The sequence below is a fragment of the Engystomops pustulosus genome, chromosome 5, assembly GCF_040894005.1.
Source record: "Engystomops pustulosus chromosome 5, aEngPut4.maternal, whole genome shotgun sequence".
Classification (NCBI taxonomy): Eukaryota; Metazoa; Chordata; class Amphibia; order Anura; family Leptodactylidae; genus Engystomops; species Engystomops pustulosus.
This window is the reverse complement of record NC_092415.1, coordinates 152,691,125-152,705,779: the sequence shown is the minus strand read 5'-3', so window position 1 is coordinate 152,705,779 and position 14,655 is coordinate 152,691,125. Positions and strand designations below refer to the sequence as shown.

General features: G+C 39.6%; 1 protein-coding gene across 4 annotated transcripts in view; it reads left to right on the top strand.

Annotated features, from left to right (window-relative positions):
- MYRIP (myosin VIIA and Rab interacting protein) overlaps nucleotides 1-14,655 on the top strand; it is a 285,392-nt gene that overhangs the window by 255,785 nt on the left and 14,952 nt on the right. For all 4 annotated transcript variants that reach the window (XM_072153450.1, XM_072153451.1, XM_072153449.1 and 1 more), the window contains one exon: nucleotides 9,124-9,312. In XM_072153450.1, the coding sequence (XP_072009551.1) occupies nucleotides 9,124-9,312 (189 nt within the window). The remainder of the gene's footprint in view (nucleotides 1-9,123; nucleotides 9,313-14,655) is intronic.

Sequence of the window (14,655 nt, the reverse complement as noted above, 5' to 3'; positions counted from 1 at the left end):
TACAATGTGTCACGAGAAAACGATCTTAAAATCCCCTGGATATGATAAAGAGTTCCAAAGCTATAACCAATTATAGAGACACAGGGCAGATCTGACAAATGGGGCTGTGTCCTTGGGGCTAAAATAGGCTGAGACCTAAAGGGTTAAGGATAAAAGAAGGTCCAGCCAGTAAAAAGTATATATCATTCTGACTTTAGTTATCGATAATTATTATCGGTATATGGTGACAGTGCAATTAATACATGAAATCCTGCTGTGGGTATATTATTGCTTAATTAATCTAAAACGCAATGAAAAATATTTACATTTGTCAAGACATTGAACTGGTTTATTTAATTACCTAGTCATATTGACTACAATTTATTATTTTATAAAATTAAATATTTCTGTACTCGGTGCTATTTGACCTATTGGTCTGTAGACTGAATATTCATGGAAACCAAATCGAAAAAATTAGTAATTAATAAGAAACAATCCAAAGGGTCTGGACTACTTAAAAACACTCATATTAATCAATGTACATGTTGTAAAGATTATGCACATTACATTGTAGAATATATACACGTTATACAACATGTGATATTGAGTTCAGTGTTTTTTTTTAAGTGGGAAGTAAAAGCACTTACAGAAACCACTTTTCCTTTACTGTTTTCCTTATATTAACCCCTCAAGGACCAGGCCATTTTTGTTTTTTTGTGTTTCAATTTTTCACTCCCCTTCTCTAAAAATCCATAACTCTTTTATCTTTCCATTTTTGGAGTTGTACACACTAGTGACTACATTTCATATTCTATGCCGGTTACTAGAAAGCTGGAAAAACAATTCCAAATGCGATGAAATTATTGAAAAAAAACTGCATGTGTCATTTCCTTGCGAACAAAGTTTTTAGGCCTTTCATTGCGCTCTTCAAATGACACCTCTCCTTTATTCCTTGGGTTTGTACGATCATTGGAATATCAAATTTAGATTGATTTTAATATGTTTTAATAGATTTTTAAAAATTAAAACCTTTTGTACTAAAAAATTATCTTCATTTTGCCCTATTCTGACGTAATAACTTTTTCATACTTTAGAGTACGGACCTGTATAAGGTGTCATTTCTTGTGGGATGTGAGGATGTTTTTATTGCTACCAGTTTGGATAATGCAAGACCTTTTGATCACCTTTTAATTGTTTAAGTGTCAAAAAATGGCAAAAAGTGTTGTTTTGGAAATTTAGGCGCCATTTTCTGTTACAGGGTTCACAGTTTTTATATGTTGACAGATCTGGACTTACCTAACATGTTCATGACTGTAATTGTTTATTTTTATATCAGTTCTAGGGAAATTTGGAGGCACACTGTAATAGATTCTGCACAATGACAGGTCCTCCAGGCTGCCATTGTGATGGGGATTGACAATTTAATCCAAGATTAGATGGTGGCTTGGCCAGTAGGAGGTTAATGGTTAACACTCATGATTGGTGCTGGCACCAATCACGGGTGTCTACGGTGGGTGTTGGCTCCATAATGCAGCCAACATCCACCATGTATAAAGAGGGCTCATAGCTGAGCCATCTTCATACATCCATAACGGCATTATGACTTACATTTACGTCATAATGTGTTCAGTGTTTTTTTTATATACAGGTATACTTAAGTACAGGCAGTCCCCAGGTTACGTACCAGATAGGGTCCGAAGGTTTGTTCTTAAGTTGAATTTGTATGTAAGTTGAAACTGTATATTTTATACAAAATATAGATCCAGACAAATGTAGATCCAGACAAAACTATTTTTGGCCCCAGTGACAATTGGACTTTAAACATTTTTTGCTGTAATGGAACCAAAGATTATCAATAAAGCTTCATTACAGACACCTTACAGCTGATTATTGCAATCTGGGACTATAGTAAAGCATTCAGAGGGCTTCACCAGAGGTCACAGGGGTCTGTCTGTAACTATGGGTTGTCTGTAAGTCGGGTGTCCATAAGTAGGGGACCGCCTGTAAAGTTTTCCCTTTGTGACAAATGAAATGAAAGGGCCAATAAGTAGCAATATATTTATTTGTATCAGTCCTTTCCTAGGTAGATGCAGTCGTGCCATTCTTACATCATACAACACTTGCCATTAAGAAAAAAGTTTCGATTGTGGTCTTGACCAAAATATGCACAGAAACCAGGGGTGTCACTACAGGGGTAGCAGGCATAGCAGCTGCTATGGGGCCTTCAGTGTCAGAGGGCCCAGCCATCCAAACTGCCACACTAAAGAGTGGAGGATATGCACCATAATATACATATTATACTGCACATCTTCCACGGTACACAGCTGAGCCAGTAGCTCAGATGAGAAATGTCATGGGAGGGGGCAACAGGACAACAGGAATATGAGTCTCCCATCTGTACTTCCTGCCATCTACCTCTGCAGATACTGGGCTGCATGAAATCATATATGTGGCCTCAGACACCTAAGAAGGCTGTAAAGTAAAAACCATAGGTTTGGACACACCTCAACCAAAGAGTTTTCTGTATTTTCATGACTGATTGTAAATTCATACTTAAGGCATCAAAACAATGAATTAACACATATGGAATTATATACTTAACAAAAAAGTGTGCGATTAGTGCTTGGCACTTTCTTGGCATTCTCTTGATGAGCTTCAAGAGGTAGTCACTAGAAAATGTTTTCACATCACAGTTGTGCCCTGTCAGGTTTAATAAGTGGGATTTTTTGCATTATAAATGGGATTGGGACCATCAGTTGTGTTGTGCATATGTCAGGTGGATATAGAGCTGATAGACCTACTGAATAGACTGTTAGAATTTGTATTATTTTCTAAGTAAAGAAAAACAAGTGGCTATCATTACTTTAAGAAATGAAGGTCATTCAGTCCGAAAAATTGGGAAAACTATTAAAGTGTTCCCAAAGTCCAAAAACCATCAAGCGCTAAAAGGAAACTGGCTCACATGAGGACCGCTCCAGCAAAGGAAGACCAAGAGTCACCTCAGCTGCGGAGGATAAGTTCATCCGAGTCACCAGCTTCAGAAATCTCAGGTAAACAGCAGATTAGACACCATGTCAATGCCACACAGAGTGCTAGCAGCAGACACATCTCTACAACAAGTGTTAAGAGGAGACTGTGTGCAGCAGTCTTCATGGTAAAATAGCTGCTAGGAAACCACTGCTAAGGATAGGGAACAAGTACAAGAGACTTGTTTGGGCTAAAGATCACAAGGAATGGACATTAGACCAGTGTAAATCCGTGCTTTGGTCTGATGAGTCCAAATTTGAGATCTTTGTTTTCAATCACTTTGTCTTTGTGTGACACAGAAGAGGTAAAGGAATGGGCTCTACATGCCTGGTCCCTAGAACCACACGTCCTTCATGAATCTTTTTCTTTCAGTTTGCACTGAAAAGAATATGCAGAGTCAGACAAAAAACTAGTGCAGGAGCTTTAATAAATGTGGCCCACTGTCTTTTGTCAGGTATAGGCCAAATTGTTGCAATTCAACCTTTTTGTCATTTTGCTCAGGATCCGTGATATGCAGTGTTCTGTTAAACCAGAAATAATCTTCTTATACTAGTGTGAATGGGTTCTTCATGTATATTTTCATGAATAATAAGAAGTTAATTACAACGTGCATATGATGAGATTGCCGTAGTTGACGTATCGCTCATTAGAAAGTCCTGAAACGAAGCTGCAGCAAGACAATATATTGAATTTAGCATCCTTTAAAAAGTGTTTTTTGTGTATGGGTTGAAAAAAATATGGAGCATCGAAAGACATCCCTTATCATTAGTGATATTAAGGAGGTTTCAGCATATGAAACCCATCACTACTCTTGAGGAGCATTGATTTCTATTCCTTTTCCATAATGTTCTTGGTGGATGTATTTCAATCTAAGTGGCACTTGTAAGTGTAAAAAGCACTAGAGCTTTGGAGGGCTACAGGTGACTCTATCTACTCTTGAAGAGCTTCTGATCTGCAAGGAACAGCTCTCATCTTATTCATTATGAGTCTTTACCATTATAATAGGGTCAAAACCCAAAGTTTGTTTGCAATTTGGTGACTTTATGTTTCTTAATGAAATGCTTATAAAACACTGGCTCTGTAATTGTAGATTTGTACAATATATCAAATGTCAGAAACGGTCACATGAATTTAGGTTCAACATATGGGTTTTAGTACTTTTTACCAACTAATTGGCAATTTTTTTTTTAAATCCAGCTATGGCTGTTTTTTAATTTGAGATATACCTGACACCTGCTACCCTGCTGTATAAAGCCAGCTGCACAAGAACGTGTAAAACCAATGGAAACCGCCCTGTATGCTGATTGAACTGCAGTGCCAATTTGGTGGTTTTGTTCGTCCAGCAGACAAGAACAGGGATCATACAGAAATAGGATGCAAGGACTCCCATCCACTGCACTGTGTTGGAATTGGAATCTGTGGAATTGGACCAGTATATGGGTCAGTTTCCATGGGCTGAACACATTCGCCTGTTGCCAGTCTAAGGCCCCTTTCACACTTGCGTTTTTCAGGGGCGTGTTCTGCGTGTTCGCAGAACTTCCATTGCACTCTGACCCATTGTGATCAATGTTTTTTCAGACTTGCATTCTTTTTTACCCACACAAGTGTGTTTTTTTAACATGCATTTAAATCTTAGCTTTCTCTACTTTTGCAAATCAGGTGCTTGAAAAACGCACCATACAAGTCTAAGGAGACGCATCAAAAACACATCACACTCTGAGACACATGCAAGTGCAATGCGTTTTTCACGCATTCATTGCCATAGAAAAGATAGAGCTCAGTCCTGAGTCCTTTTCATGTGAATTATCTGCGCGTGAAAAGCGCATTGAAATTGCATTGAAAACGTGCGTGAAGAACTGAGACACTGAAAAAATTCTGACTGAAAACTGATTGAACTCTGATGAAAAATGTCAGATTTTCACTGACCAAACCCTGATCGCACCCTGATCAAACTCTAACGTGATCTGCAACGCAAGTGTGGAAGGGGCCTTAAGCCCCTTCTACACTGGCGTTTTTCACGCGCGAGTTCTGCGCGTGCATTTGACGCGCAGAACTTGCATTGCACTCTGTCCCATTGTATTCAATGGCTCTTTCTCCATTAGCGTTGTTTTTGACGCGCGTGCTTGCGTTCGTTTGCACGCGCGTCAAAATCGCAGCATGCTCTATTTTTGCGAGTCACACGCAATTTTCACGCCCCATTCAAGTCTATGGAGATGCATCAAGAACGCATTGCACTCGCAATCATTGCAAGTGCAATGCGAGTGCAATGCGTTTTAAACGTAAGGGTTGCTAGGTGACCAGAATAACAGTATTTCCCCTGCTCGCGAACGATCATTTAATTAAAAAAACACAGTGAAGAACAGTGAAGAATAGAATAAAACCAGTGAACACAGTGAAAACAGTGACCACAGGATCATTTAAGAGAAAAACACAGTGCAGAACACAGTGCAGAATAGATTACAGATGTTCGGCACATCTGCTTACTTGTCGGGAGATACGCGCGGAACGGTGCGGCCAAAATAGCATGTGAAGAACAATATATATGTGTGAAGAACACATTGCAGATGTATTTAAACATCTGCAATTTGTTCTTCACACACATATATATTGTTCTTCACATGCTATTTTGGCCGCAACGTTCCGCGCGTATCTCCCGACAAGTAAGCAGATGTGCCGAACATCTGTAATCTTTTCTGCACTGTGTTCTGCACTGTGTTTTTCTCTTAAATGATCCTGTGGTCACTGTTTTCACTGGTTTTATTCTATTCTTCACTGTTCTTCACATCTGCTAACTTGTCGGGAGATAATATACACGGGGAACAGTGAAGAATAGATCGCAGATGTTTGCAACTTATCAGAAGACATTATTTTTTAATTAAATAACCCATTTTAATCCCAAACCATGGTCCCTTTGAAAAATGCTCGATTCTCCCATTGACTCGCACGTGAAAAATGCGCCGAAAACGCAAAAAAAAACGCTAACAACACGCGCGTGAAAAACGCAAAAACGCTAATTACTCCAAGGAAAAATGGAACAAAAACGCAGCCAAAAACGTCAGTTTTTCACGCATTGCACCCTGACGTGAAACGCAACGCTAGTGTGTAAGAGGTGTTAATCTCTTACATGCATCAGTCATGGAATTGAAGTAAGTGCATATTTGATCTAACAGTCAGCTTGTCGGTTTGTACTCATGCATAGGCCAACATAGGCCATTGCCATGTATTATTCTAAAAAAAGCCTTCAGATAATCTCTTGTTCAGGTTACATAGTTGGACAAAAAAAGGCAGAATTTAAATGTGGTATTGTAAAAATACAAAAACAACTCTTTCTTTATACCGTAGAACAAAGCAACTCATAACACACACAGCAATGCTACATCCATTCATTCACACACAGCCCTGCTACATCTATAAACTCACAGCACTGCTATATCCATTCAGTCACACAAAGCTTTGCTTCAGCCATTCACTCACACACCTCTGGCTACATTCACTCACTCAGGTCTGCTACATAAAATTACTTAGATAAACACCCTAAGCACAGCTCTCTGTTACACACACAGCTCTTCTTGTCAACTTTGACTTGTCTGGCCCCATTTTGGGGGCAGCACAGTGGTTAGCATAGGGGACCTGGCTTCAAATCCCAGGGTCAACATCTGCAAAGAGTTTGTATATTCTCTCTGTGTTTGTGTGGGTTTCCTCCGGATCCTCTGGTTTCCTCCCATACTCCTAAACATACTGGTAGGTTGTTTAGATTGTGAGCCACTTTGGGGACAGGGACTGATTTGGCAAGATCTGTGCAGCACTTTATAATCTGTGTCGTTATATAAATAAAGGAATTATTAGTATTATCTTCTGGTAGCATTATAGTTTAAGGACCTTGCATTGATGCACAAAGCATGTGAACAGTCACATGTTTCTGAAATCACTCTAGGTCCTGTAGTAGTTCTCATGTCGGGATGGCAGGTAAAGGGTGAGCAGTGCAGAGGAGGAAGCAACTAGAGATTTAAAATCTAGCTATATTTTTAATGAAACACAAAAACCTATCATGAGGAATCTACTATCAGAAGTAGATCTGATGGTAGATTCCTCCTGCCTGCCTCTGCCCTAATCCGTAATTTGATAATCCTGGAACCTAACCTAACTTGTTAAAAAACTTTATTTTAGTAATATGTAAATTAACTGCAGAGGGTGCACTAGCCTTAGCTCCCAGTACCTGGCCAAGATAGTAGGCTCTGCAGTTAATTTACATATTACTAAAATAGTTTTTTTAACAAGTTAGGTTAGGTTCCAGGATTATCAAATTACGGATGAGGGCAGTGACAGGCAGGAGGAATCTACCATCAGATCTAAAAGGACTTCTAATATTAGATTCCTTGTAGTTCTTTTAAGTATTTTCATAATGGTGTCCAGCAGCACATGACAACTTGCCACCTAATTTTCAGCTTTAAAGTAGCTTACTAGGACATGGGATAATGCTCCTATTAGCCCATTGGCACAAAATACTTGTACTATTTGACCAAAAGAAAAGAAAATGTTACTTACATTAAAAATGTTCATGCTAAAAGAGAATTTGGTTTAAATCACATTTGTGACATGTCAGTCTTTTTAACTCCATGCTACAGGTTTCTGTAATTCCCAGACTACCATGTTGATGGAGTTGCCACTGACATGTCAGTAATTAGAAACTTATGATATGCTAACTTCACAAACTATAAAATATGCATTGGATGTGCCTTCACTAACCATGACTGCATTGCAATGGGTGAAATCTATGGGAACAATTGGCAAAATATGTAAAACCTCATAACATGCTTAAACAGTATTCCCTTATTAAAATAGATGTCACTTGCACTGTTCTGTAGTTTATTGCACCCTCCAAAAAATCAAATCTATGTTAAATGTAACTAAACGTTTAAAACGAATTGCATAAGTCAATAGTACAAAAGGAAATAGTTATAACTATAATATACTTTATCAAAGAGAAATATTCTTGAGTCCTCTTCCTTTCTCTCTGCTTTTAGCAATGTATAGAGATCAGATTTACCTCCTGGACAACAAGACCTGGTCATGTCATGTTTCAAATGGTTTAACTCTTTATAGAAATTAACTGCATAGTCCTTTCTCCTTAGATAGATGAACAATCAAGTAAAGGAGAAAGGGTTGTCCGAAACATGTACTTTCCTCCCAGCGCCTTCCGGGTGTCCCGCGCTGCTGTCGCTCCAGTCCATGCCCTTATGTAAGCAAACATGGTCGCAGTAGTAGCGCTGCATTCAGCTTCAGGTCAGACCCGACACCCATCTGTCCCGCATAAACAATGCTGGGAACAGGAACAGGTGGGTGTGCCTCGGCACCTCGGCCAGCCATAAACTGCATGCAGCGCTGCTTCCGTGGCCATGTGTGCTTACATAGGGCACGGACTGGAGCGATAGCAGTGCAGGGCACCCGGAGGGCACCGGGTGGAAGGTACGTGTTTATCTTTTTAACCAGCCCCCACCTTTGTTTTTTTGGAAAGTCTTGGACAACCCCTTTAATATATAGCCTCATCTCCTTATCTATCTGCTGGGTACTGACTTGAGAAGGGTATATGATACACTGCTCACTAAAGGAGAAGGAAGGAGCAGCAAATGGACTAAGAAGCGGTTTTTCTTGTATATTACAAAGTTTATTACTATCACCTGTACAATTCATTTCTGAAATTAAAAAAAAAAAAAATAGCTTCAAGGGGCTAGTTACTTTTTAAAGACGTTGTGCCAAGTTTTCAACATACAATTTATCTGAATTGTAGGTGATAAGTGTCAGCCGAAATCCGTCTGCTGATCATGGAAACTGGTGTCTTGTGTTTCTCCACTTGAATAGAACAAAACACAAATTTATTCCGGCAATGTGCCTCCTTCTTCATCTATTCTGTGGAAAGTGAGAAGTTAAAACTTGTTACTGTAAGACCACTACACTAGTTCATGAGTTGTTCTGGGCTAAAGAAAAGGATCTGTTTTTTATTCTTATTTTTCTTCTATTTTCGACAATACTTTTGAGCAGTGTATGATATCATTGTAGACGTGGGCTGGTATACATTGATTCTCTAACATTGTACTATTTTGTCCCGTACATAAACAGAAATACTCTGCTGTGTCTCTCTGCAACATATCAACAGAGGTCCTAAAGGTCATCAATGCAACAGAGGAACTGATAGCAGGAACCACAGATCCATGGGATTCCCCAGGAAACACACTTGACCGAGAGGCTTTACCTGTAGCTGCTGACCCACTCAGACTAGATGAACAACTCACCAAACTGGAAGAAAATGTAAGACTGGTTTTCTAATATTCTGCAATATTATTTCCTTATTTGCACCAGAAAAATACCATACAACTAATATAATCGGAATAATGTCAAAGGGAAACAGATATTTGGATGCCTCATTGAACTTGCCATTTTAGTGGTAGGGACATTAAATTTTGATATTTATCTCCACAGATGAGGTCTAGAAGTTTAAATTAGTAGAAAAGTCAAATGTAATACAAATTTAATAAAAAATAAATAAATACTCTGCCTGTAATTTCAGGACCAGCTTCTAAAACATGGACACATTGGGACACATTTACTATGAATGTAGGAAACTGTGCTTGGTGCGCCAGATTCATTAAGAATGTGAGATTTCTGATTTCTGGCGCTTCCCTGCACAGGCCTGACAGAGTTCACCAACTTTTTTGCGGTGACAGATTTTGCATGTTAAACCTGGCACTTAGTATTTTTACTAGTGAGATGCATCCACCGAATAATGGATCTACATATATATATATATATACCTCATATACTCGAGTATAAGCCTAGTTTTTCAGCACAAAAAATGTGCTGAAAAACCCAAACTCGGCTTATACTCGAGTCAAAAAAATAAATATATCTAAACTCACCTTTCCGATGACCCCTGTATATCTTCTGTGCGATCTGTCTGGCAGCGGCGGCAGGCTATATACACTGGTGCAGGGTCTGTCAGGCTATATACACTGGGGCAGGGTCTGGCAGGCTATATACACTGGGGCAGGGTCTGGCAGGCTATATACACTGGGGCAGGGTCTGGCAGGCTATATACACTGGGGCAGGGTCTGGCAGGCTATATACACTGGGGCAGGGTCTGGCAGGCTATATACACTGGGGCAGGGGCTGGCTGGCTATATACACTGGGGCAGAGCCTGGCTGGCTATATACTGGGGAGAGTGTGACCAATGCATTTCCCACCCTCGGCTTATACTCGAGTCAATAGGTTTTCCCAGTATTTTGTGGTAAAATTAGGAGCCTCGGCTTATACTCGGGTCGGCTTATACTCGAGTATATACGGTGTGTGTGTGTATATATATATATATATATATGTATATATATATATATATATACACTCAAATCTACCCTATAACTACACAAATGGGGGACATTTGTTCATGTCTTTTCTTGTTTTTTGTTGGGTTTTGGACTTGTTTAAATTATCTTAGAGGTTGATATATCAGGCAGCTGAGTCAATGGAATTTTTGCGACTTTTTATTTACAAGTTGCACAAAAGTTTCAAACTCTTCTGCAACTTCTTCTAAAGTTTTTCCTACGCATGATCGGGACTGGAGATTATTTGCAACTTTTAAACCACGATTTGCGCCAAAATTGGGACTTTTTCACATGGTCACTTCTGGATTTTACAGCTATATCAGACGAAATACTAAAAAAAAGTCTTGCACGGCTAACTTTGATGGGTGAGTGGAAAAGTCGCAAATTTAGGCACAAATATATCAGATGTGCGATAAAAACTCACATAATTATGAGAAAAAAAGACAAAATTCTAAGATAAATGACCCCCAGTGTCACCTCATGTGCCAAAATCAAACCACATTTATCAGGCTATCTGAGCCCCTAGGATAAATCTGATGTACAAATGACATCTAGAAAACTCCCGAGACTCTATAAATACTGGATTACACTGCCTAATTATTTTTTTTACCCATGTTTGTGTATGTATATATTAATTCTAATTTATTATGTGGATTATATTTCATGTACATGTCCATTTTTGTACAGAGAGCCTTACTACCTATCATTTACATTTTTTGAGCCAATACTTATATATGAGTCCGCTATTATACTGTTGGGTCTTGTACAATAACTTATTTTCGTGTGTTGATTTGATTTGGATTTTTTTTTTAAATATTTTTGTGTGTCTTCCTGTGTTACAAGCCATTGTAGTGTCAATTATTAAGCTTTACAAGCCCAACTAATGACTGTATAAATTTTTGTTGTGTTTTGCATAATACACTTTTGTATGTAACTTTTAAAAGCTGCACAAAGTCACAAATTCTTAAACAACCTATTCAGATTTTTTTTCCTATGCCAGCAAGAGAGGGTTTTTTGTATCATTGTTTATTCAGAATTACAAGTACAAAATGAAATATAAAGCAAATATAAGGCAAACAGAAAATGTTTTTAATAATGTAAAAAAAACTGAGTTAGATTGAGCCTAAGCAAAACCAGTATAAGGCTACATTCACACTACAGTATGGGGGACGTATATACGGCCGACGTATATACGGCCGATATACGTCCCCCATACACTCCTATGGGCTCACGGCCCTGTACGGGAGCGGTACGGTGCAGCACACGTGCGGCACCGTACCGCTCCGTAGCCCGGGGAAAGATAGGACATGTCCTATCTTTCCCCGTATTACGGCGCCGTGCGCCATTAGTTTCTATGGAGAGGGGCGGGGGTGAGCTGCGCTCACCTCCCCCTCCTCTCCCCGCGCTGCCGTGTGCCCGCCGTACTACGGTGCGGCGGGCTCACGGCAGTGTGAATTTAGCCTAAGAAGAACAGCAAAAACTTACCTCTGAAAGGCTAATGTAACCATCATGGGTTCCAATAACACAAGTATGTAGAAAAAAATCATGGGAGAAAAGACACTAGTAGGGGAGAGGGAAGAGGGATAGAAAGGAAGAATTGGGTAAGCGGATAAGGGGTATCAAGAACAGTTACTGCAGTTGGGCACTATATGACCCCTTTTAGTCAAAAGTAGCATAACATGGAGATTGATGGAAATCAATAGAGGGACTCCGTGTACAGAGTTTTTATTACCATTACCATAAGTATCTGCAGTGAGTTCTGCCATTCTCTGGAAAAGGAGAAGTTCCCTAAAAAGGTCTGTGGTAGAGAGGAGGTGAGAGGACTTCCATCTCTGGGGAATTAGTGATCGCACCACAATCAAGATGTGTCCCAGTAGCAAGCATTTTGTAGATATAGATGGAAGAAGTAATTAGAGCATGTCGACATTGCCAACATTCAGTAGGGCAGGTTGGGTAGACGAGTGTAGTCTAGTAGGGACCCCTTTCGGTCGTGATAGAATTTCAAACTAAGTTTCATGCGTTTTGCTCGATACAGATAGCCCATGGCACACTTTGAATGCTTTGTCCCACTGTTCCAAAGCAAATGTCTCAAAAAAGCAGTACAAGGAACCAACTTGGTGATCACTCCCCCCATTATAGTTGGGAAACAATAACTAGGAGGGCATTATCCTGGATGCATCATTTAATCATCTAATCTTATAATCTTAATGATATTCCCCTACATGTGTGAAGAAAATAAGGAAAAAAAAACTTGCAGCAGTGCAAGGACTGATTTTATGATTCTTATTTTAACAGTAGCTTTACATTAATAGGAAGGCGATAGCCAATCTGCCCTTTGTTTGTAGATGTATAAAACATGCACTGGGTAACCATGTATAAGGTATGACTGGTTCAGGTGTGAAGTGGCTTTTAATGCAGTGCAACTGGCGTACATTTAGTCATTTGTTTTGTGTGTAACATGGCACCAGTCAGCCAATGTTCAGGTCTTTAAAGCTTTCTTTTCCTGCTCAGGCTTTCAGACATAAGTACTGATCAAGAGGTAGAATCAAGTGGCTCTAGTATTCGATCTGAGCTCTTTAAATAATACCATAATCAGGAGGAAACCATGTCAAAAAGTTCTACTGTGGGTAACATGATCATGTTCCTTATCTCTTGTGGGTGAGCTAATTGTGGTATATTAAAATGATTTTTGATGATGGTAAGAGGTGACGTGCAGATAAAGTTAATGACGTTTAAGGATGTTGTATTTATGTTACAAAGAGAAAATAAAGCAGATACAGACCATCATATATTTAAAGAAATATTGGGCATCATAGCACACAACATATGGCACCTAGTACATAATGGCCACTCAGACTAATAAAACGTAATAGGGAATACAGATACAGTGTTTCTGCATGAGGCTAACACTTGCCTTTACAGAACGTTACAGTTAACACATATGTTAACATCTTGTTAACGTACATAATAATTCGTTATTTATATAGTGCACACAGATTACGCAGCGCTGCGGAGAGCTTGCCAAATCAGTCCCTGTCCCCATGGGGCTCACACTCTAATCAGTCTACCAGTATGTTTTGGAGTGTAGGCGGAAACCTGAGTAAACCCGTGCAAACATGGAGAGAACTCTTTGCAGATGTTGATCTGGATAGGACTTGAACCCAGGACCCCAGTGCTGCAAGGCTGTAGTGCTAACCACTGCACCATCGTGCTGGCCTATGCTTGTCAACACAATGCTAGCACATGTGTTAACATGTGAGTTTACTGTTGCATTTTTAAACGCAAATGTTAACAGCTATTTAATTAGGCAAATCTCCCTTCAGCTGTTGCAATGCATTTTGAAACACAGCCGTTAAATACCACGTGTGACTGCACCCTGAATATCACTTTCTGGAAATGGTGTGTTCTTTAGGGTCAGTAAACACAATGAGAGTTTTTATCAGATGTTAACTAGTTACTGTGGCAGAGCCTGGCATAAAGATGCACAGGTATAGCCAGTGCACAGGTCACTACGCCGCTGGCTGCTGCCCCTTCGTGCCCCCTCCATAGAAACTTGGCGTGGAGGCAATGTAAAGGGGAAAATAATCACAATTTCTGGTGTTAAAAAAAATTAGGGTTATTTCAGGGGCAGAACACCAGAAAACTGTCTTAGAAGCCCTGATAAATAACCCCCCATGAGTTTAATACAATGACAATGGGGGGATTAATCAAGCTGACTGCACCTGAATTCTGGTGCCAATTCTTTAAAAAAAACTGTATATAATGCTTTTTGGCACATTTATTTAGGGATTTATACTGTTTTAAGAGGACTAGTAAGACAAAAAGGACGTGGTCTCAATAAAGGGGCTAGGTCTTTGTGCCAAAAATTCGGCAAACACGGCAAGTCATTTGGCACAATTTTCGAGAGAAAACTAGACCAACTAATAGATTGTGCAATGTAGTACTCCACAGTCTACGTCAGATTTATCATCCAGCATCAGATATAGGGGCTTATTTACTAAGGGTCTGCGGATCGCATTTCCGTCGGGTTTTCCTACGTTCGCAGAGATCGCTCGACTGGGACAGGTATTTACCAGGCGATTGTGTTGCACGCGATCAGATTTGCAACACAAATTGGGGGAACGGGAAACAAACCGCAGGATTTAACTTAAAAATAGTGTCAGAAGACATGCACTTACATACACCGGGAGGAAGAAGGTGTACTGTGGCAGACCTGAGCGGGGAAGCGACACATACAGGATATCTTTGTGAATCGTGGCCTAAAGCATTATCGTC